Source organism: Calidris pugnax, unplaced genomic scaffold (genome assembly GCF_001431845.1).
Source record: "Calidris pugnax isolate Ruff unplaced genomic scaffold, ASM143184v1 scaffold102, whole genome shotgun sequence".
Lineage (NCBI taxonomy): Eukaryota > Metazoa > Chordata > Aves > Charadriiformes > Scolopacidae > Calidris > Calidris pugnax.
Genome location: NW_015090846.1, coordinates 4351516 through 4374258, shown reverse-complemented (window position 1 = coordinate 4374258; position 22743 = coordinate 4351516). Strand labels below are relative to the sequence as shown.

Below are 22743 nucleotides of genomic sequence, written 5' to 3'. Positions count from 1 at the left end.
ATTTTTCAGCCTGGGAGGTCTTTGCACGCTGAGGAAAGTGTAACTACTCAGGGCTGCTGATTGGATTGAACTCCCAAGTCTCTGGCATCTTTCCTTCGCTAACGGGACAAGTTCTGGTTCCTCAGGCTGAGTTTTGGAAGCAGGGGAGCCATGGCAAGGAGTGTGCCCAAGTTTTCCATGTGTGTCCATGGGCTTTGGTTGGCCATGGCCATACCTGCTGGCACTTTGGGAGGACCCCCTGCCACCACCAGCCCCCGGCACTGGGCTCTTCCCTGCCTCGTTTCACTCCCCAGCGTGCTGAAAGCTGGGAAGATCAATTCCTATTTTAGAAACTAATTATCCTCCCTAATTATATGATTTACCAGAAACATTTTAATGGCTGTGTGTGAGGATGAGGGTGTTGTCGTGACGGGGGATGCGGTCGCCAGTCTCGCTGCAGGGTGGAGGGCAGGGACAGCATCTTCCTGCGGGGACACGGCCGTGTGTGACGGCTCATTCACCAGGTCCCACTGCACCCGCTGGCTCTTCCTCCCCACCAAGCCCATGGCTGCTGAGCTCGTTTGTGTGATTGGCCACTGGGGCTCCTGCTAATTAACTGGGCCCTTTACCCCGCGCATCGCCGGCAACAAGGGCATCTCTCTATAAAGGACTCGGCTCTCATCGCTGGGTACTTAGCTTTAAATTAGGCTTCTTGAATCTTCCTCTGGCTCCCTTGGTCTGGATTTGTAGCATATAATACCATTAAGTTACTAAACGGCAGGAAATGAAGCTTTTAGGCTCATGAGTCTTTGGCAATAAAGAGGATCCTCTGATGTGAATGACTAATGCCATTTCGGAGCTCGGCAGCACTCCCTGCCCGTGGCACCTCCCGCCTGCTGGGGCCCTGGACGTGTTTCTTGGTGGATGCAGCAGGGCTAGAACTGGGGTCCAGGATGACTTAGGTGACACTTGTGTTCAACAAGATGACTTTGAAATGGCAGGTATGTGGAGTTGTGCTGCCTGTTCCTGCAGGCAGCGAGGTGGCTCTGTGGCACGGCTTTGCAAGAGCAGAGGCACAGGGCTGGGAGTGAGGGCTGGGATCTGCCTCCTGCATCCCTATTCCCATGGGCTGAGTCCCTCTGGAACCTTACTGGGACAGCTGCTTGCTTCCACATTTTGTTTTTTGGCAATGCAAAGGCAGCCCCCAGGGGGTGTTTGACATGCTGTCCACGGCGTGGTCTTATCATGACCCATCACCCAGGACTTAGACTTCCCCGTGGGGCTTTGGTGAGCAATCACATCAGACTCACTCCTTGATCTGTAAGTGCTGTATAATATCGGTGACATAAATCCACTGCTGATGCTGACAGCGTGTTACGGACAAATTTCCTCCATGGACATGGGTGTAAGTCACCTTCTAGGGTTCCCCACTGACTTCAGCAGGAGCTATGGGCACTGACCATCTCCCGGGCAGGGAGGTGCTCACTGTGATGTGTACTTTCTCCCTTCAGGACCTGTGGCATCCAGCATTTAGAAAGAGCAGGCGAGAAGCTCTCCCTCTTCAAGTCCTTCTATTTCTGCATCGTCACCTTTTCCACCGTGGGCTACGGAGACGTGACACCAAAGATCTGGCCTTCCCAGCTTCTTGTCGTGATAATGATTTGCGTCGCCCTGGTCGTGCTGCCGCTCCAGGTTAGACCCATGTGGCCGAGGACGGAGAGGGATGCAGAGCCCACAGCTGGGCAGCCCCACCGATGGGGACGTCAGCTCTCTGCCTTCGTTTGCAGTTCGAGGAGCTCGTCTACCTGTGGATGGAGCGGCAGAAGTCGGGAGGCAATTACAGCCGTCACCGTGCCCAGACGGAGAAACACGTCGTCCTGTGTGTCAGCTCCCTCAAGATCGACCTCCTCATGGACTTTCTCAATGAATTTTACGCCCACCCGCGCCTGCAGGTGAGGACCAGGCATGTTCTTGGTCAGTGGTGGCCCTTGCTGGGCTCACAGCCTTGCTGGACATGGCCGGGTCACTGCTGGTGGTGGGTGTCCTGCCTGGTTATGGTGGCTTTAGCAAAGAATAAGGTAAAAGCCATCCAGCCCAGCACCGGCCAAAGGTACAAGTGGTACCCTGGGGCCACCTCACTTTCCCATCTCAGTGGTGGGGCTCTCTCTGCCCCATTTTTGGGCCAGGCCTGCGACAGCACTGTGTAAGGACATGGAGAGGGACCGGAGGGAGTTTTCTAAATGTAGTGATGTCTTTACTGAATGAAGAATCTCAGACAGAACAGAACGTGTAATTGCTAAACCTCGGTGGATTTACCCAGCTCTAACTGGAGTATCCCCACACAATAAGTGATCTTCAAGCAAATAACCGTGCCTTTCCATCACCCCACGATGAGAACATCACAGACGTGTTTCGGTTTACGTTTCGTTCCCACACTCACATACACTTTGTTACCATCACCCAGCCTTGATTCCACACATTAAGCTTTAAAATCCTCCTTGTTTCTAGTTCCACTTTGCTGTTGGCTTTGTTATGTGGAACGGAGTGGGGAAGCTGCTGCTGTGTTTTCCAAGACCCTTGCAGAGCCCCAGAGCAGGGGGTCTCACACATGGGGACAGGCAGCAAAGTCCCGTTCCTCAACTCACTGCAGGACAGCCACCCTGCCCACCCTCACGAGCCTCTCTCTTCCAGGATTACTACGTGGTGATACTTTGCCCGACAGAGATGGACATCCAGGTGCGGCGGGTCCTGCAGATCCCTCTGTGGTCGCAGCGAGTGATCTACCTCCAGGGCTCTGCGCTGAAGGACCAGGACCTCATGAGAGCCAAGTGAGCAGAGGGGCACGCTGCACCTCCACGGCGAGGCTGGTCTTACCAGGCTGCCCACTGGCCTTGGAGCCACAGGGGAGGGTTCCCAGTGATGGCAGCCCAGATGCACGATGATGGGCATCCCTTCGATGCCTTCGCTGGGGGGTTGGCAGTGCCCCGGCTGGTACGGGCAGATGCCTGGCTTTGCTGGCACGTGCAGTTCATGGGGTTCATGCTTTCTGTTTGCAGGATGGACAACGGAGAAGCCTGCTTCATTCTCAGCAGCCGAAATGAGGTGGACCGCACCGCGGCAGTAAGCCAGGGCTGGGGGATGGCACGGTCGGAGATTTTTCATTTCTCAGGCTGGAAGGGACCAGGGCAATCACTGCATCTTGCCTCTGCAAGGGTCCTCAGGGACGGGCAGTGACTGCAGAGAAACACAGAGGTGGTGTGGGGTCTGCATGGGGACACACAACAGCATGTCACCAATTGAGCCCCTGGGTCTCACCCTCCCTCTGCTGTCCCAGTTTCCCATCAGTGCTGGGTTTTGGGGAGCAGGGAGGGAGGCAATCCCCCATTAGCAGTGGGTGTTGGTTGGAGGATTCCTTGCCGTACGTCTCCACGGTGGACGGGTGCTTTGCAGTTTTTTCTGGGTGTAGAAACATTGGGGAAAATAAGCTGTCAGACAAGTACCTCTTGCTCTTCTCCTTGGCTAGGACCACCAGACCATCCTGAGAGCCTGGGCTGTGAAAGATTTTGCTCCAAACTGCCCTCTCTACGTTCAGATCCTAAAGCCTGAAAACAAGTTTCACGTGAAGTTTGCTGGTGAGTCGGGGGGGCTGCGTGGCAGTGGGCAGCACTGCTGGCTTCCCTGGTCTGGACTGCCCTACCTGCCATCACTGATGTCTCCAGCCGTGTTTCCATCCTGGGGGAGTCCATGACCTGGTGCTGAGACTCCTCAGCTGGAAGATCTTTTAGATCAGCTCTATATCAGGATGCACACTAAAGCCTGCAGCATCGCGCCTGGGGCTGGGGTAGAGTCCTCTCTGGGCTGCTCGAGGGTGGGCTGCCTGTGGGGCCACCAGTCCCACGTGTGACTGGGTGTGTGTCCCCATGGTGGCCTCAGTGGGCTGGTGTCCACCCGGCTGGTTTCCAGCCAGCATCCCTGTCTTCCTGCCTGCATTAATCCCATTTATGGTCTTCCCTGGGGGCTGTTGATCAGCTAAAAGCCCTCCTGGCCAGGCAGGAGGAGGAAGAACCTAGTCCCCACCACCATCCCGAAATTACCCCATCCCTGGGCGTCCCCCTCCCTGCCTTGACGGTCCCCTCTGCCTTTCAGATCACGTCGTCTGCGAAGAGGAGTGCAAATATGCCATGCTGGCACTGAACTGCGTCTGCCCCGCCACCTCCACCCTCATCACGCTGCTGGTCCACACCTCCCGCGGCCAGTGAGTCCTGCCCCTGCCTGTCCCTGCCTGTCCCTGCCTGTCCCTGCCTGTCCCTGCCTGTCCCTGCCTCCACCACCCCATCCTGAGCATGGAGGGATGGCAGAGCTGGTGGTGGGGGCTCTGGGCCCAGGGGAGGAGGTTGAGGGTCTAGTGTGGGTCTAGGGGAGCACACTGGGACCCCCAAGCCAGGTGGGGAGCAAAAGCCAATACTGTAGGGGAGTGCAGCGGGGGTCCCCGATACCACCTTTCCAGAGACTGGGGATAAAAATGTCTTCTTTATACTGGCATGGTCCTGCGGGAGGGAAGGTTCATTCTCAGCACGTGCAAACCCAGACCCTGCAGGGCGTTTGGCAGGTTTATATAAAACACCTCTGGAAGGAGGTCCACCAGCCTGGTGAAGGGGTGGTGTGGGTCCCACCCCCCTTGGCCAGTCAGAAATGTCTGAATTTTGGGTAATGTGACATCAAAAGAGTTACGAAACACCCTTCCCAGGTGACTCCCGCCCCGTGCTCAGAGCTATTTGCCAACACGGGCTCTGAACTCGGCCTCTGTGCCCCCCGGGAGCCCTTGTTAAATAAAAAAACCACTTAAAATCAGAAATGAAAACAAGCTCATCCTCAGCCTGTGACCACCGACAGCTCAAGGGAATGTGTCTCCATAACCTCACCCCTGTTGGTCTAAATGGCAGCTTCAGGGGTGATTAGCCCTCCTGCCGTGTGGCTCTGCCCTGGGGGGTGGCTGGTCCACCAGGGTCTGTGCTGGCACTAGGGGGGTCCTGTCCCAGAATAGCAGGAGGGTCCTCCCCCAGCACCATGGCGGGGGGTCCCGTCCCAGCACGCTGCTGCTGTCGTTGCAGGGAGGGCCAGGAGTCCCCCGAGCAGTGGCAGAGGATGTACGGGCGCTGCTCGGGCAACGAGGTCTATCACATCCGGATGGGCGACAGCAAGTTCTTCATGGAGTACGAGGGGAAGAGCTTCACCTACGCCGCCTTCCACGCGCACAAGAAGTGAGGGCAGGGGGGCAATGGGCAGGGGTGGGCAGGACATATCTACCAATCTGTGTCCCTGAGGGCTTGGGGCTGGGGCTGGAGGGTGCTGAGAGGTCCTTCGTGCAGGGACAAAGCCCAAAAGGGGTTGTCTCCAGCTGTGAATGCCCATGTTGTGCTTTTGGCACAGGTACGGCGTCTGCCTGATCGGCATCAGGAGGGAGGAGAACAAGAGCATCCTACTGAACCCTGGCCCGCGGCACATCATGGCAGCGTCCGACACCTGCTTCTACATCAACATCACCAAGGAGGAGAACTCTGCCTTCATCTTCAAGCAGGAGGAGAAGCAGAAGAAGAAGGGCTTTGCGGGGAGAGGCACCTATGATGGCCCATCCCGCCTGCCCGTGCACAGCATCATCGCCAGCATGGGTGAGTTGGGGGTCTCAGCGGGGTATGGGGGGCAGCGGGGGTCCCCAGGAGGGCAGGGGTAGGGTCCTGCACAGGCTGTCCCAGCTCCTTCCCCACGTTTGGTTCCATCTCCTTCCCCAGGTGTGGTCTTATTTTGCAAACTCCTCGCCATGCCCCTCAGCTGGGTAGTGCTGGGAGCCACTGAAAATCCCTTCCATTCCCTGTCCCGGTCACCTCACCAGTTAAACACAGACTGCTCCTTGTGCCCTGGGTGCTCCCAGCAAGATCAAATATCATTATTAAAGCTCGTGATGTCCATTATCATTAACAGTGTTTGCATAAATCCCCCAAGCCCTGGCTAGAAGAATAGATGCTGTTGGCCACATCCTAAATCACGTTTATGATTCCCAGCCTGACCAAGGGCAGAGTTGGCTCTGCAGCGAGTGGTGCATTTTCACAAATAAAAAATACCATGAGTCATTACTTCCAGCTTGTATCTGGGGAAAGCGAGTTTTGGGGCTGCCTGGAGAGGCTGCACTACACGAGCAGATTGTATTTCAGGGAAATAATTTATGCATTTGTACTCAGGAGCAGCAATTTGCATAGATTATCCCCCAGCAAGCCACAAAGCACTTTGCTGAGCAGCATTTGTCAGTGTGCTCGTTACGCGGCTCGTTGGCAGCGAGACCTTTGGCAACGAGTAACGTGGGGGAGAGAAACCACACGAGTGCCAGCAGGGCAGCAGCACCCCGCGAGCCCGGCGCCTGGGCTTTGCTTGCTGGGAAGCTCCCCAGGTTCCTCACCATCTAAAAATCACTGTTTGGCCAAGACTCAGATGAGAACCTTGGCAGGAGGTGGCTGGGGGACGGGTAGGGTGATGCTCCCCAGGACCAGCAGCCTGCACCCACCATGGGGACAGCCCAGGCTGTGTTCCCAGGGAGATGCTCCACCAGCAGCACCCAGGAGGAGGTCACTGGTGGGTGCTGGACCAGCACTCCTCATGCCCACCACCAGGTTAGCTTCATATGGGGTGTACTTAACAGGCACGATGCAGTCCCTCATGCTCCACCTCACCTTGGCACCTTGGCATGGTGCTTTTCCGTGCTGCTTGGCCACCACAGCTCTTTTCACCTCCTTATAGCGTGTTTGCTGTCCTTCCTTCCCCGCCGTGTCCAGGTACAGTAGCCATGGACCTGCAAAACACGGAGTGCCGCCCCGCTAACAGCAGCAAGCTGACGCTGCCGGCGGAGAACGGCTCGGGCAACCGCCGGCCCAGCATCGCGCCCGTCCTCGAGCTGGCCGACACCTCCTCCCTGCTGCCCTGCGACCTGCTCAGCGACCAGTCGGAGGACGAGATGACGCAGTCGGACGAGGAGGGCTCGGCGGTTGTGGAGTGAGTCACCCACCTTCAGTCGAGCCATCCTGTCTTCACAGAATCACATGGGGTTGGAAGGGACCTCTGGAGATCACCCAGTCCAACCCCCTGCCAGAGCAGGGCCACCCAGAGCAGGTCCCACAGGAACGTGTCCAGGTGGGGTTTGAATGTCTCCAGAGAAGGAGACTCCACCACCTCCCTGGGCAGCCTCTGCCAGGGCTCTGCCACCCTCACAGGAAAGAAGTTCCTCCTCGTGTTTAGGTGGAACTTCTTATATTCAAGTTTGTGCCCATTTCCTCTTGTCCTGTCCCTGGGCACCACTGAAAAAAGACTGGCCCCATCCTCTTGACACCCACCCTATTCTCCATTGCACTTAAATAAAAAATGCAAAATGAATACTTATTCCAGCTTTGAAGCTGTTAGTTTATGACAGCCAACAAAGCACTTGCTTTTCTGGTTACCTGTTTGGATGCTGTCACAGTGATGTGAGGAACTCCTGGGTACCTGCAAACTCACAAACTGGCTTTTAATTCATACCCACCTGGAGCTGCTCTTTAAATGAAAGTTTCTGCTTCTCGTTCCATGAAAAATATAAATGGTGATTTTTTTTAAATATCTGTTCACCAAAACAAACTCTAAAAATGGACCATGATTTTTTTGCTTCTTTATGTGTCTCAGTATCAATCTCAATGGTCCTGTCTGCTCCCTTCTCCGCCCGTGCTGGGAACATCGTACATTTGCAATCTCATGACCCTTTGCATAGCAAAAGAGATTCCTAAATATGTGTATTTTGTAAAATTTCCAGCTGCTGGGGGAGAGTTTTGCAAAACCTTTGCCAGTGAAGTGTTTGGGCCTTGGGTCTGCTGCTTTTAAGTGTTTTTCCCAGCGTCTGAGCGTTGTGGAAAGCTCTCCCCGTGTCCTCACGCTGCTGGATTTTCTCTCTGCTGTAGGTATGTGAAGGGTTACCCACCCAACTCCCCCTACATCGGGAGCTCCCCGACTCTGTGCCACCTTTTACCCGAGAAAGCCCCTTTCTGCTGCCTGAGGCTGGACAAGGTACGACGGGGCTGCATGAGGCTGCCTGGGGGCTGCAGCCCCCCCGGGAGCAGGAGGGCTCCATGCGTGGTGGGTGGGTGGCCAAGAGCCACGTGTTGAGTCCCTGCACTCCCTTCCACCCCCAGGGCTGCAAGCACAACAGCTTCGAAGATGCCAAAGCCTACGGGTTTAAGAACAAACTGATCATCGTTTCGGCGGAGACGGCTGGGAACGGACTGTACAACTTCATTGTCCCCCTTCGTGCCTACTATCGGTCCCGCAAAGAGTTGAACCCAATCGTGTTGCTGCTGGACAACAAGCAAGTACTTTTCCGCGGGTGTTGTCCATCGCACCGAGCCCTCCCCTGTGTTTTCGTTGGCATCTCACACTGTGGGGGTGGGAGCCTGGGGCAATGGCAGTGCCACTGTTGGCTACCTCAGCTGATGTTGGCCCTGGGGGGGGTCCTGCATGGGTTTTGTGTCTGTCTTTGCCTCATGGACTTGGTGAACCACCTTGTTCTCGCTTACTCTTCCTCCAGGCCCGAGCATCACTTTCTGGAAGCCATCTGTTGTTTCCCCATGGTTTACTACATGGAAGGCACCATTGACAAGTAAGTATTTCCACCTGTGGCTGTCTGGTGATGCCTAAATGCGTTGCATTTACCCCAGCCCAGACTTTTGGGTCATCCCATGGGAAGCTCCATGGTTGGTACCGTAGAGCTGAGCCCACCCTTGGCTTCTCGGGTTGTCGAACAGCCCCTGGTAGATGGGAGCAGGTGAAGAGCTGGTGGTTGGGAGCAGCCTGGCCTTGCTGTAGCGCTGTGCCTCGCAGCGTGCTGCTTCCCTGTGTCGTTTCCAAGGGCTGACCCTGCGCTCTTCTCTTTGGGGACTGCCCAGCCTGGACAGCTTGCTGCAGTGTGGCATCATCTACGCTGACAACCTGGTGGTTGTGGACAAGGAGAGCACGATGAGCGCCGAGGAGGACTACATGGCGGATGCAAAGACCATTGTCAACGTCCAGACCATGTTCAGGTGAGGGATGACAGCTCCATCATGGCCACTCACCTCTGCTGGAGACCAGACCAGGATGGGTGCTGATGGCTGGGGTGGTGGCAACGGGCAGTGGGACACATCTGCGGTTGAGCTTGCTCTAGGAAACAGCCTCTCATCAGCTATTTCTGACCTGAGACAGGCACAGGGATGGTTTTGATCTTCCTCAGGCTTTCAATGCATGGAGTGCTCTCACTTCTGAGTGGGCTGCAGGACAACAGGTCTCTTTCCATTGCAGGCTCTTCCCCAGCCTCAGCATTATCACAGAGCTGACCCACCCCTCCAACATGAGGTTCATGCAGTTCAGAGCAAAGGACAGTTACTCTCTTGCCCTTTCCAAGCTAGAAAAGGTAAGAGAAGGTCTTCTCCTGCACATAGGACCAGGGAAATCAGTGCTCAGAGTGACAACATTTGAGCTCCTCAAGGTCCTGTGCTCTTCTACGTGCTGGAGCTACCATAGTTGGTGTGCATCTACCTGAGATAGCCTGCAGCCAACAAATAAGCAGGCAGCCAATCTTTGGACCAGCTACCTCTTTCTACATATTTATGTATTTATTTGGTGGCTGGAGTTGGTGCTGCTTTGTCTACGGCTGTGCTGGGCACACTGGACCTCTGAATCAGGTTTAATGCTGTGACTGCAGTGACAGTGCAGTGGGGATGCTGTGCTGAGACACATCTGCTGATGTGGGGGGAAGGTACCCCTGAACCAGACATTAGGGCGTGTGAAAGGGCCCCATCTGGCCCATGTCAAAAAAAACCCCAACCACGTCTCGCACATTTCCATGGGGGAAAAAAAACCCTCTTTCACCCAGGTGAGGACGCTGCCCTGGTTCTGTGCTGGCACACCCACCAGAAACGCTAAACTGGTGTCCTTTCATTTTCACGAGTCTTCTAGTTTCTGTGCAAACTGTGTGTGGGGGAGGCTGCGTGGCTTTGCTTTGCGAAATGCCCTGGAAGGATGTGAACAAGCGCCTGCCAACTGAGTTGCCTGCGAGTGCTCACATCTCCTCTTCCTCTTCCAGAAAGAGCGAGAGAACGGGTCCAACCTGGCCTTCATGTTCCGACTGCCCTTTGCAGCCGGGAGGGTCTTCAGCATCAGCATGTTGGACACGCTGCTCTACCAGGTGAGACCCCAATGGGTTCTGGGGGATGCACCCCTGCAGCTGTGGCCACCCCTTTACATCTCTCAATGAATAACTGAGCAAATCTTTTTGCTGGCTTCCTGACCAAATGTCTCCCCCCAGTCGTTCGTGAAGGACTACATGATCACCATCACACGGTTGCTGCTGGGCCTCGACACCACGCCGGGCTCCGGCTACCTCTGCGCGGTGAGTGCCAAGTCCCTCTAGGTTGAAACCATCGGGCTAAGTCATTGTGGATCTGGTGGGATCTGTCACAAGGGTGGAGGGTCCCCCTCTTCTGAGGAGTTGGGTGGGAGGCAACATTGGGCAGAACATACCAGGTCATCGTTCCCCTCTGTCGTGTGCGGGGAACCTCAGCGCTACCAAGAGCCCAAAAGCCCAAGAGGTGCCGAGGACCAAAGTCCCTGTTCTGAAGGCTGAGGTCAGAAGTTGCCCCTGGGGTTTTTGTGGAGTCCTTTTGGGATTGACACAGCTCAGCTGGGGTGAAGCTCAGGAGCAGCCCCAAGGTGCTCCTCAGCGGGCTTTGCATGGTGCAGTGTTGGTGATATTTGTCCTCTCTTGCGCTCAGATGAAGATCACTGAAGATGACCTGTGGATCCGGACGTATGGCCGCCTCTTCCAGAAGCTCTGCTCCTCCAGTGCGGAGATTCCCATTGGGATTTACAGGACGGAGTCGCACATGTTCGCAACCTCCGAGGTAGGGGCTGCTGGTGGTCCCAACCGAGCATCACCACCCACCCGAGATGTGGTCCATGAGGTTGGCTGGGTCCGTGAGGCCCCTTGTACCTGGTTGGGGAGGAGTGAGGGGAGGGGAAGCTCTGCCTTCGCTTGGTTAGCAGCCCCACTTTGCTTTATGGTGGTGGTGTCCTGGTTCTCCAGTGGGTAGGCTGGATCGGTGTAGATGCCCATCCCTGTGGGGGGATTGTCTGGGCACAGCTCTGCTGTGCCAGGTGGCAGAGAGTCCCCAGGGAGCAGGGGGGGACGTGACACAGCAGGGCTGCCCTGTTGCTGGCCTGATGCTTTATTTTTCCTTCCTTTTCCCTTCTGCAGCCCCACGACATCCGAGCGCAGGTGAGTGCCGTTTGCATCCAGCCCCGGGGGCTCGGCCGGTGCCAGGCATTGCCTTGGCTGCTGGTGCTGCCTCCTGCTCCCCCCCCAACCCGGAGGCTGACCCCTGGGCACCAGCTGGGCTGGCTTGCCCAGTGGTCCTCTGGCCACCCAGAGCCACTGTATGCCTTGTCCTGGCTGTCACCCCCAGTACTGGCACTGGCACCGCCTGTCCCCATGGAAGGGCGATGCCAGCTGAGCCACAGAGATCCAGGAAAACAAAAGTCCTCAGCACCCTGAAGTGTAATTAACTGGGATAAGGAGCTGGGGAATGACCCAGGCTCCCTTTTAAATACCTTCAGTTTTCAGCTTCGTAGGAAGCAGCTACAGGGAGCCGAAAGTTGACGTTTAATTAAGTGCAACCCACCCCTTTCTTAGAGATGCTTTAAACTGCTTTATTAATAAATTCCGGCTCGGCGGTGGGGATTGGTGTCTCGGAGACACGGCAGCACGTCTGCTGTGAGCTGGAGGAGAGGGACACGAGGGCACGGCTGTCCCTGGGGCAGCCCGGGGATGATGGTGTCAGAAGAGATGTTGTTAGACCCACTCGACAGCTTTTATCCCCAGTCTGCCGGCCAGGTGGGTTTAGCAGAGATAATGTGCTGGGAGAACGTGTGTGGGTCAGAGGGAGGATCCCACCCCATGGGTGACATCCCACCCCATGGGAGACATCCCACCCCATCTGAGACAGGACAGGCTCCTTTTGGCTCTTCCCCCCGTCCCTCCCCGTCCCCCCCCACCCCGTGACCTGCTGGGCTTCCAGTCACAGATCTCAATCAATGTCGAGGACTGCGAGGACACGAAGGATGTCAAGGAGCACTGGGGCATCAAGACCAGCCACCACAGGAACTCCTGCTCCAGCGACCAGTCCGAGCACCCGCTGCTGCGGCGCAAGAGCATGCAGTGGGCCCGCCGCCTCAGCAGGAAGGGCAACAAGCACTCCAGCAAGACGGCCGAGTGGATCAGCCAGCAGCGCCTCAGCCTCTACCGACGCTCCGAGAGGCAGGAGCTTTCCGAGCTGGTCAAAAACCGTATGAAGCACCTGGGCTTGCCCACCACCGGGTACGGTAAGTGCCGTTCGGTCGCACTTCTCTGCGGTGGTGCGTCCCGCTGGTGGGCTCCACGGGTAACCCCACACCGAGCTGTACCCCACACTGAGCTGAACCCCACACCGAGCTGTACCCCATGCCAAGCTGAACCCCATGCCGAGCTGTAGCCCACACCAAGCTGAACCCCACACTGAGCCAAACCCCACGCCGAGCTGTACCCCACGCCAAGCTGAACCCCACGCCAAGCTGAACCCCACACTGAGCTGTACCCCACACCGAGCTGAACCCCACACCGAGCTGAACCCCACACCGTGCTGTACCCCATGCCAAGCTGAACCCCACGCCGAGCTGTACCCCACGCCGAGCCAAACCCCACGCCAAGCTGAACCCCACACTGAGCTGTACCCCACCCCGAGCTGAACCCCACACCTTTTGGGGCTCTGGGTCCAGGCAGGAGTTTGTAGTGGCAGAGTAACTCTCTCTCCCTCCTGCCTGCATCTGCCCTGTGGCCTTCGGGCGCGATGCCCCGCTTGCCCCCCCCCCGCTTTCTGGCCGTGCAGAAATGGTGGTTCAGGACACACTGACTCCACGTCAGCAAAGCCCTTCTGCCCCACAGCCCCCCCAGTGCGGCAGGGAGAGGTGAAGCCCCGTCAGCTGGCGCAGACCCCTTTTGTTACGGATTTTAATCCTTCGTAAAACTCTTCCACGGAAAAAAATTTCGGTAGCTCCAGGGCTGAGTGGTTTGCTTCATTGCGTGTGACACCGGTGTCTCCGGGGGGGACGAGCAGTGGCCGCATTTCTCGTGAAGCTTCTCACCCGCCCGTCGGTGCTGGCGTCTGTGTCCCCCCCTCCTACCCCCCCAGACAATTTCCCACCCCTTGGTTACGATGCAGTCTGTAGCCCACAGCTTCCTTGGCTTGTTTGGTTTTGTTTTTTGGGTTTTTTTGGTTTTGTTTTTTTTTTTTTCTCCTTTCTTTCTTTTAAGCCATCCTGTGCTGCTGCCTGTTTGCTCCATCCTTGAAGAGCATCCGTCTGCCCTGCCCTGGCCCCTGCCCACACACAGGCTGGGAACGTGCCCCAGCCAGGATGGGAGCCGATTTTGGGAGGTACGAGGGGGAGATTCCTCCTCTCCCATCTTGGCTTCTCCCTCCCAACCCTTTAGGGAGGAGAAAATGTACAGAAATGCAGCGCAGGAGGGGGTTTGGAGGGTGAACTGCTGGCTGTGGGCATCGGCCAGCCTCCCCCAGGAGAGAAGCAGGAGAGCCAGGTTGTGGCAGGATAGAGGAGACACGGGGCACACCAGGCGAGGTCTTGCTGTGCTGCATCCCCCCCCCCTCTTTTTTTCCAGCATTACTAGTCCCAGAATTTTCTGCTGCTTTTTCTGGAGGGCTCCCTGCAGCTTTATTGTCCGGAGCTCGGCTGATGGCGTTCGCTGCCTTAAAAAAAAAGCTGTTTTATGGAGCTGCTGGGTGTGGGAAGCTGGGAAACGGGGTGCACCCAAAGCCTGGGCACCCGAATCAAGAGCTGCCACAGCTCTTGGGTGCTGCTGAGGACAGGCCACAACATCTCCTGCAAATGCAGGGGGTAAGGTTAAGGCAGGTTAAGGCTGAGGCAGCTTTTCTGCCTCTATGGCCTCAGCTGAGCATCCCGAGGGGTCACCCCACAGCCAGCCCCACTGGGATGCTCAGGACACCCTTGGCTGGGTTAGTGTCAGAGTTTGCGTCCTTCTCCTGGCTCATCCGACAAATTTTGGCTGGAGCAAACCAGGGGAGCCCTGGCAAGTGAAGAGGCAGCGGGGGGTGCAAGACCCGTCGGGGTGGGAAGGCGATGCCTGGCCAGGATGGGGGTGTTGGGGACCACCAGCTCCCTGGCCCCTGTGGCCAACTGTGCTGGGACTGTGCGTTGTCACCGTGTGTCACCGTCAGTGTCTGGACACCCATGGCGTTTTGGAAGAACACGTTGCTCTGCCTTCTCCCCATTTCCATTTTCTTTTGCTCATTTTATTGCTGCAGTGCAGGAGCTCGTCTCTGATATTTGCCGAATCATGGCTTGCTGACCTCTCTCTCTCTCTCTGTTTATGTCTGTGCCTTTCCCTGTATGTTCTGTAGAGGATGTAGCAAATTTAACAGCCAGTGATGTGATGAATCGGGTAAACCTGGGATATTTGCAAGGTAATTCCCTTTCCCTGGGAGTCCCGCGTGACTCATGGTGTGCAGCGTACAACAAGATCATGCCAGCTAAGCCCAATCCACACCCCTGCCGGTTTTCACCTTAGATACCCGAGCCTTTCAAGCACTAATTTGTTGGGTGGTGTTGGAAAACAAAAGATTGTCCTGCCACAGCAGTAGAAATGCAGGGGCTTCACAAAGTCATGGAGATAAAAACCTCAGGGACCCCTTTCTTGTTGAATTCTCACAGGGAAATCACAGCCCTCGGCTGTCGTTAAAAGAAACCCTCCCTCCATTGCTCTGCAGGGTGGTTTTGGTCTGCAAAGCCAGTGGCAGCTCGAGGAGGGGATTCGGGGAGGGATGAGCTGGTGTGTGGTGCTGGGAGATCATGGAATCATAGAATTGTCTGGGTTGGAAGGGACCTATAAGATCATCTAGTCCAACCATCAACCTAACTCTGATAAAAAACACAAAAGAAAACCATACAAAAAAAAAAAAACACCCACATCACTAGACTATGTCTCTAAGCACCATGTCAACCTGTCTTTTGAAAACCTCCAGGGATGGTGCCTCAACCACTTCCCTGGGCAGCTCATCCCTGTGCTTAATAACCCTTTGAGTGTAAAAATTTTTCCTAATTATTCCTAATATAGATGCTGGAGCTCCTGCTCCAGCCCCTTTGCCTCTTGACCACACGTGGCACAAGGCAGCACTTGGAAAGCCCTTTGCAATCCTTGGTTTGTGTTCCTGGACAACTCAAGCATTAGCAGACCCTCTTTTCTAACCGGGGGGTGCCAGGTTTGGTGCGAGGCAGCAGAAGCGGCCTCAAGTGCCACCCTTGTTGGCATCCGTGGAAGCTGCAGGGTTATTGCACCATTTACACCTTTACCTGGGGTGTGTGGGGGGGTAAAGTGCCCTGGAAAGGCCCCTTTTTTACTGCAGCAGCCCAGAGATTAGCAATAGCCCAACCTAGTTGTATTTTAGGCTTCACTAGCCCATGCTTAAGGTGAAAAGTTGGCATTTTCCTATAAACCGTGTCCTTCATCAGAGAAGCAGCCCCAGCTGGGGCTCATGGAAGCCCCACACCAGTCGAGTATATTGCCAGCTGGCCTGGGGGGTACCGGGCAGAGCTCAGACCCCATGGTTTCCCCCCTTCCTGCAGAAGATTTGGGGCTGAGCGAGAGCTCACACCCTGCCACAGAGGGTCCCAGCGCCATGAATGCCCCCCCAGCCCCTGCTGAGCCCGGAGACCCCAGGGGTGAACCTCCGAGGTGGTGGCATCGCTGCCGGGGGCTGCCTGGGTGGCTTCTTCCCCCCAGAAAAAAAACAAAAAACCCAAAACAAAACTTGCTGGAGGGTGCTGCTGGGCTGAGCCCGGCCGCTGTGCCGCAGGGGACAATATGGCAATATACTTGGGTTTAGCAGTGCCTGGCTCGGCTGCATGTGGGGGGGGGTCAGGAAAAGGTGCTTCCATGGGGCAGGGAGACCTGCCGTGAGTCAGGGCCCTTCCCCACCTCCCCCGTCATGGCAAACCCCGTGTCTCCCGTTGGGTCCCAGGGTCCGTGTGCCACCCGCGCCCCGGCATTGCCACCCCCTGTCCCCACCTCGCTGTAAGGCTGAGCACTGGGATGGACAAACCTCTCCAGCATCTCCAGGGACCGGCCGACACCTGGGGCTGGGAACCCCAGCACAGGGTTGGGGGGGTCCCACACAGCATCTCCCCATCCTCTGCTGGCTGTGGCACCTTCTGCGGCCTCGGAGGTGCCAGGGAGGTGTCTGAGCAGAAAAGCAAGGGTCTCATGTCCCCCCATGAGTGCCACCATGTGTGGTACTGGTGTGGTCCAGCCACAGGGATGCCCTGGACGTGCACTGGCCAAGTGCATGGTAATGGCAGCCTGGAAGGGGGACCTGTTTGCATCCCTCTGCAGGGTACCACACTCAGTGGCTGTGGTGGCTCGAGCTGCTTGTGGCTCATCTCACAGCTGGAGAAAAGCCCCACTTTAGAGGTTTCACCCCCCTCCTGAGGCTGAAGAGCAGTGCTACTCCTCACCCATGGGGTGGGGTGATCGTGTATCCGTGGGTGCTTTTATGGCCGGGGACTTGGCCCTTGTCCTGCTGCCTTTGAATGGGGATGTGCTCCAGATTGTGGGGCAGGAGACCACAGGGATGGGGTGGTGGTGGTGGCATGACAGATTGCAGAGAGCAGCCCCTGACCCGAGATAAAGCCTGTCCCCATGGCCGGTCCCTGGTCCCTCTCCATTAGTCCGAGATGGGAAAACATCTGGTGTGCACTGGTGCTGCTCAGAGGGGCCTTTTTGAGAGCCTGGAGAGGTGTCCCAGTGACAAGCCTTGCAGTGAGCTGGTGTCCCCCCCCCCGCGCTCATCATGCTGCCCCCGGCGTCCGTCTGTCCATCCCCCTCTCCATCCTGTCCATCCGCACCCCGTCACTCCGTCTGTAACCGGTGTTTTCTGTCGCAGCTTCCACCCCCTCCCCGGCCGCCCGCAAGCCTTGCACCCCCCATTCATTTCACCCATGATCTTGTTCTCAGCTATTTCGGAAAGCGCAGGCCCCCCCTTCCCTCCCCCGGCCTCAAGGCCCCCCCGTTCGCCCCACGCAGCACCCATGGGTGCAGCTCTTGGTGGCCCCGAGCCTCCCTGGGGAGGTCACCGTAGTTTAGAGCCGTCCCTGAAGGGTGTTGATGGCTCTGAAACTCCATGGAGGAGGTTCCCCTTGGGCTGGAGAAAGAAGCAATCCTTGAGCTAAATCCCATTGCTGGATGATGCCAAATTAACTCCTTCAAGAAGGGGAGACGTGGGCAGCGTGTTCGAGGGGGCCGGGGGGGGGGGTTTGGCTGCCCTGACCCGGTGGTTGGAGTCATTGTGCTATTCCTAACGCGGCAAGACTAACCTCTTCCCTTTTTTGCACTAAACCAAGGTAAGACAACTTACTTTTCTTGGGGTGGGAAGCGGGGAGTTTCAAGAGTTGCATCTTCTGGTCCTGGGGGCTGTGTCGTGGTGGGAAGCAGCTGGGGAGGCACGGAGGGAGGTGGCAACGATGTTCTCCGTGCAACGCCGTTGCCCGTGGCCTCCTCCATTTGCTGTCCTTGGGGGTGGGCTGTGACCCCTCGGAGCTGGGTGCTCAAGGACACCGCAGTGGGGCTGTGGGAGCGAGGGCCATCGGGGTGTCCGTCGGGGTGTCCCTCAGAGCGTCCCTCACCACCTCCTTCCCCTCCTCCCGCAGATGAGATGAACGACCACCAGAACACCTTGTCCTACGTCCTGATCAACCCGCCCCCGGACACGCGGCTGGAGCTCAACGACATCGTGTAGGTGCTGCCCCCCACCCACCCGTGTACTCCCCAAGCCCCCAGACCTGCCCCAGCACCGTGGGCTGCCCCCCATCACATTGCTTTCCATGGGTTCTCAGAAAGATCAGCATTTTTTTGCCTCCTTCCCAGGCTGCTCCCCCTCCCCGTGTTCCTCAGCGGTGCCCAAACTGCCCCCACCAGCACCACGGAGGTTCTTCCCTTGGCTTTTGCTGCTGCCCAGCACCAGGAGAAATAATCATCATTATTTTAGCAGCAGCTCCCAGCCCCTCATGTCCCGGCCTCGAGGATGAGCCAGACTCCCCATTTAGGGTTTTCCCAGCTCCTTCTTGCCAACTGGGGGGATGTGGTCCCAGTGGTGTAACCAGGCTTTGCCCCACAGGTACCTGATCCGCTCCGACCCACTGGCCCACGTGGCCAACGATGGCCACAGCCGCAAGAGCAGCTGCAGCAACAAGCTGGGCCCCTGCAACCCCGAAACACGCGACGAGACCCAGCTGTGAGTGGGCACCCCCCTACCCCCCGTGCCCCACATCCCCACCGGGGCCGGTGGGCTCCGGGGAGAGGCGGTGAAGAAGAGGACGGCCAGCTGGAGGGGAAGGCTGCCCCCACCCATGGGTGCCCGTTGCCCTTGGGGGGAAGGCGATGCCCAGCCTGGCTTTGGGCCACGGAAGGGATGGCTGGACCCCCTGGAGGGAGGGGACAGCCGGACAGAGCGACGGTCGTACGCCCCGTGGCTTTTAACTTTTTATACAAATACCGCAACTAGTGAGAAATTCTTCGCTGGTGCTGGTGGGACGTGGCCGAGGCCAGAAGACAATTGACCCTGTGTGAGCAGGAGGACTGTGTTTAATAAGTGCCCCCAGATGATGCAGGTTGGTTGCATTTGATGGGGCTTGTCAATACAAGAGCAAAACTGCACCAAAACCCTCCTCCTCCTCTTCTTCCTCCTGCCCGGGTATCCCCTGGGGTACCCAAACTTCTGCTCTTTCACCCAACTCACGTTCTTCATCCTCTGTTGGTTTTCTGTTATGGGCATCGACATGAAAGCGCCAGAAGCTGTGAGGGGCTGGATGGGACGGGGTGGCCACGGGGCAGTGCAGCCCCCTCAGGTACCATGGCAGGGGCTGTGCCACCTCCCAGTGCCTCTTGGCATCTCACAAACCAAACCCCACCAAGCCCAGGTGACCAAAAGCCGTGCCATCCCACGTGCCCAGCTCCATCCAGGGCATGGTGCCCCCAGTTTTGTGTCCCCCACCGAGCTCATCCTCCATGATGGGCTGGAGGGTCCCTGTACTGAGGATGGGATGGGGCAGGTTGGCCAGGTTCTGCCCGTTCTCCCCTGCCCACCACCCCCCCGAGCAGCTCCATCCATCATCACTCAACTTTATAACCCAGCACGACCGGGCTCCCGAACTCCAGCAGAGGTGCCTGAATGTGCAATTAATCCATGTGCTGCAGCATCGTCTGCACCAGCCAACACCCCCCCCCGACCCCCATCAGCATCGGCCACCCCCCAAAGACCTTTCCATAGCAGAAACACCAGATTTTTTGCACACTTTACAAGGGTGATGTGTAAAAGTTTTATTTGACTGCCAAGTGACTAACCGAGTTGTTAACTTCTTTATATACTTTTACATTCATATATTAAAACTCCAATGTGATTTTTTTTTTTTTTAAACAAGAAGCCTGTAAAGCACAACGGTGCCGTGAAGCCCCATCTGCCACCCCAGACTTGCTGCTGCTCAACAGTTTATTGCCATTAAAAGTCACCTTGCTTTCCCCATGGCATCCCCCAATAAAAGTTGTTTACAAAAAAAAAAAAACAAACCACCACACCTGTTTAAAATTGCAGTTTTAAACAGTTGGCGAGCTGTCCCTGCAGGGACCTATTGCCCGTTCTGGGGGAAAAGCAGTGATGGGGGAGAACCATGTGTGAGACCCAAGGATGCCTGGGGTGGGGGTAGGACCCACAGCGAGAGCGGCATCACCTCAAGAAGGGGTTGAGAAAGACCTTCCGTGCCTGGATAAGGTTTGGGATTGATTTGTTTATTTTTTTTTTTAATCTTTTTTTTTTTTTTTTTTTTTTTTTTCTTGTGGTGTAATTCTAAAATACTTTGCTGACACTCAAACATTTTTCTGCTTGAAAACACACCTGAAAGCTGCTGCATCGATGTTCGTTCACGTTGTGTTATCTCTGGAGCGCTGTGACTCTGACTGTGGGGTAGAAGGTACAAAAGTGTTCTTGGAGAAGCTTATGGTCTGAGTGCCGTGGTGTCTCGGGGTGCTCTAACAAGTGCTTTTTGCAGAAAGAGGCCAAGAGCCTGCTGTGATTGAGGAGTTTGGTGGTTTTTAGGGATTAACTGCGCTGTCAGTGAAGCCATCTGCATGAAATGTCTGACTTCCTTCAGTGTTTGTAATTTCTGTGGCTTCTTCATAATGTTTCCTTTTGTTGAGAATGACTGAAGAACTTTCTGATTTTGTTTGTCCCTTTGTTTTCAGTGGGATGAGTGAATAGACTTCCCTATCCCAACCCATTCATCAGTCATGTGAATGCGTTGTCAAGTAAATTTTATAATTCTTTGATTCAGCAAGCAGAAAAGTCCTGATCTTTGTCATTGACCAGTATTTAACCCATTCTGCTGTCTGAAATGCATGTCATACCTCAGGTGCAACAATCAGACTGATAGGGATAACAAATTTCATGTTACGTCTTCTCCCATACCCACATAGCCTGCTATTTTTTTTTTTTTTTTTTTTTTTTTTGGCCTGATGTGCTGGCCATGGGGCCCTGGGTGACCTGCCCCAGGCACCACCAGCTGAGGGGACATCACGGGCTCCTCAGGTGAAGGCGATGAGCCTGACCCTCCTGCTGTGCTGAGTTAGATGCCAGCACAGACAGAAATGTCTCTGATGCTTTGTTTGGTTGGTTTTTTTTTTTAATTATTAATTTTTTTATCTCTTTGGTTAAGGCCGATAGATGCTTTATTTATTTCCAGTTGTAACTTAGCATGCCAAAAAATATCATTTAAAAGAATAAAAGGATGACGTTCTTGTAGGCTGAAAAGTGAGAGCAGTCTCAGTGCAAAAGCACATGTTGGCTCTGGGCCACTTCAGAGCCTCAAGGTGCTGGGATAACTCCAGGAATGCCTCATCAAGTGTTAATAGATTTAATTGCCTAGATTTCAGACAGGTGATTTCTCTAATCCCCACTCAGCTGTCGAGGGGCAGTGGAACGATGCAGTAATGCAGGTTGAAGAAAGAAAAATTAAAAAGCATCCAGAGCCCAAGCAGCGTGGGTGATGGGATTATATCTGCGTGTGTTTAACTGCTCAGAACATCACAGTTTTTAATGTATTTTTTTGCATTTGACTGGCTGCTGGGGCAGGGACGAGCAGCTCCAGCCACCCCCTGTTTCTCAACCCCTTATTTCCATGTGCCAAATGTCACAGCCCCGAGGGTCCTGTGCCCCCATCCCTGGCTGCACCCACACCATGGGACCTCCTCTCCAGGCACTCCGAATTCTTAATTCAAGGAGATAATTACCATAAGAGGAAACCCACGTACCAAAAGAAGTATAGACTCTACGTGGTTTATGATACTATTAAAATACGAAGCCTCACTATTACTGTATTTTGACAATGCTTCTGTTTGTTTAATGTATAAATATATGTATTTAAAAAAAAGAAAGCTCTGTGTATAAACCATCCGCGTTTTGCAGACATTCTTTCTATGGTGTAAATTTATAGCAGACATTCTAATGGGATGTTGAAATAAATACTGTAGATACTTAACCTGTGGTCAATGCAAGTCTAAGAACAAACATTTAATTTTTCTAATTCTTTAGACTCAGTTACGATACTAATGTAAAAAAACAAAAGCATTTTATTTTTGTAAAGGTCCTGGAAATGTTGATGCACCGAGGAGAGTTGTTTCTGCTGGGGTGGACCAGCCCCTCTCCTGCTCTTCCACGGGGAGAGGGAAACAATTGCTGTTGCTTCCAATAAACTTAGGAGAAAAAAAAAAAAGTGATTTTTTCTGAAGGACAGGGTTGTGTTCCAGTGCAGGGACATGACAGGCCCTGGGGGGAAATACAGAAACGAGGACGGCTCCAATATTTTTGGGTTTACCAGCAAACGGCTCCATCGCATGTTCCGTGTCCACGAAGGGTTTCACCCACTAAATATGGACTAAAACCCCTGTATCGTGCATTAAAGTCGAATCAAATGTTCAGACCAATGCTAAAGTATATTTATTTCCTGTTATACCCCTTTTTACTTCAATCTATATTTTTATTTCCCCCGCGTGAGAGACCTGTCGTCTCTCAGGCTCGGCTCCTGCATGGATTTTTTTATCAGCAAGAGCAGCTAAAACTCCCCTTTTCCTCCCCAAGAGCTGATTTTGTGACACGCTGCAGACGGTTTTGTACAATTCCTGTGAAGATGCTTCACAGCTCTGTAAAGAAAAATGACAATAAAAGCGCTGCATGCAGCAACAGGAGAGACTGATGCCTTATTTTCTTTTTTTCTGGGAGCAACCTTCTATTTGAAAATCCGTGGCAAAACGTAGCTTTAGAGTCCTGAGAGTTATGAACCCACATTTCACCTCTGCCAAAGCTGGGGCACGTGAAAACTTTTAAATTTAATCTCAGCTTTCAAAACTTTCTGTGCATGAACTTAGAAAGCATGTGTTAGATTTGTTGTTGTGTTAAAAATAACAACATCGTATTTAAAGGTAATTTAATTAATTTATTTAATCCTTATTTTCTATGATTCAACAAATGCATTAAATTTTGTGGCTATTTAACTGAACCTTTTTTTTTTTTTATTTCAGCACGTGTTTTTTCTGCCTCTAAGCTCTTCAGA

The 22743-nt window shown here is 54.7% G+C and overlaps 1 protein-coding gene across 2 annotated transcripts in view; it reads left to right on the top strand.

Moving 5' to 3' along the window:
- The window catches only part of KCNT1 (potassium channel, sodium activated subfamily T, member 1), a 46046-nt gene extending 26098 nt beyond the window's left edge, over positions 1-19948 (top strand). Inside the window, exons 11-32 of one of the 2 annotated variants that reach the window (XM_014943080.1) lie at positions 1491-1671; positions 1767-1931; positions 2671-2807; positions 3036-3099; positions 3503-3611; positions 4126-4234; positions 5091-5240; positions 5410-5648; positions 6804-7020; positions 7953-8058; positions 8184-8356; positions 8576-8647; positions 8934-9068; positions 9325-9436; positions 10109-10210; positions 10331-10414; positions 10797-10925; positions 11279-11299; positions 12099-12402; positions 14493-14555; positions 17794-17878; positions 18261-19948. In XM_014943080.1, coding sequence (XP_014798566.1) covers positions 1491-1671; positions 1767-1931; positions 2671-2807; positions 3036-3099; positions 3503-3611; positions 4126-4234; positions 5091-5240; positions 5410-5648; positions 6804-7020; positions 7953-8058; positions 8184-8356; positions 8576-8647; positions 8934-9068; positions 9325-9436; positions 10109-10210; positions 10331-10414; positions 10797-10925; positions 11279-11299; positions 12099-12402; positions 14493-14555; positions 17794-17878; positions 18261-18381 — 2878 coding nt within the window. In that variant the 3' untranslated portion in view covers positions 18382-19948. The remainder of the gene's footprint in view (positions 1-1490; positions 1672-1766; positions 1932-2670; positions 2808-3035; positions 3100-3502; positions 3612-4125; positions 4235-5090; positions 5241-5409; positions 5649-6803; positions 7021-7952; positions 8059-8183; positions 8357-8575; positions 8648-8933; positions 9069-9324; positions 9437-10108; positions 10211-10330; positions 10415-10796; positions 10926-11278; positions 11300-12098; positions 12403-14492; positions 14556-17793; positions 17879-18260) is intronic. The other variant, XM_014943079.1, reaches the window with a different exon arrangement.
- Positions 19949-22743: the final 2795 nt, after the last annotated feature.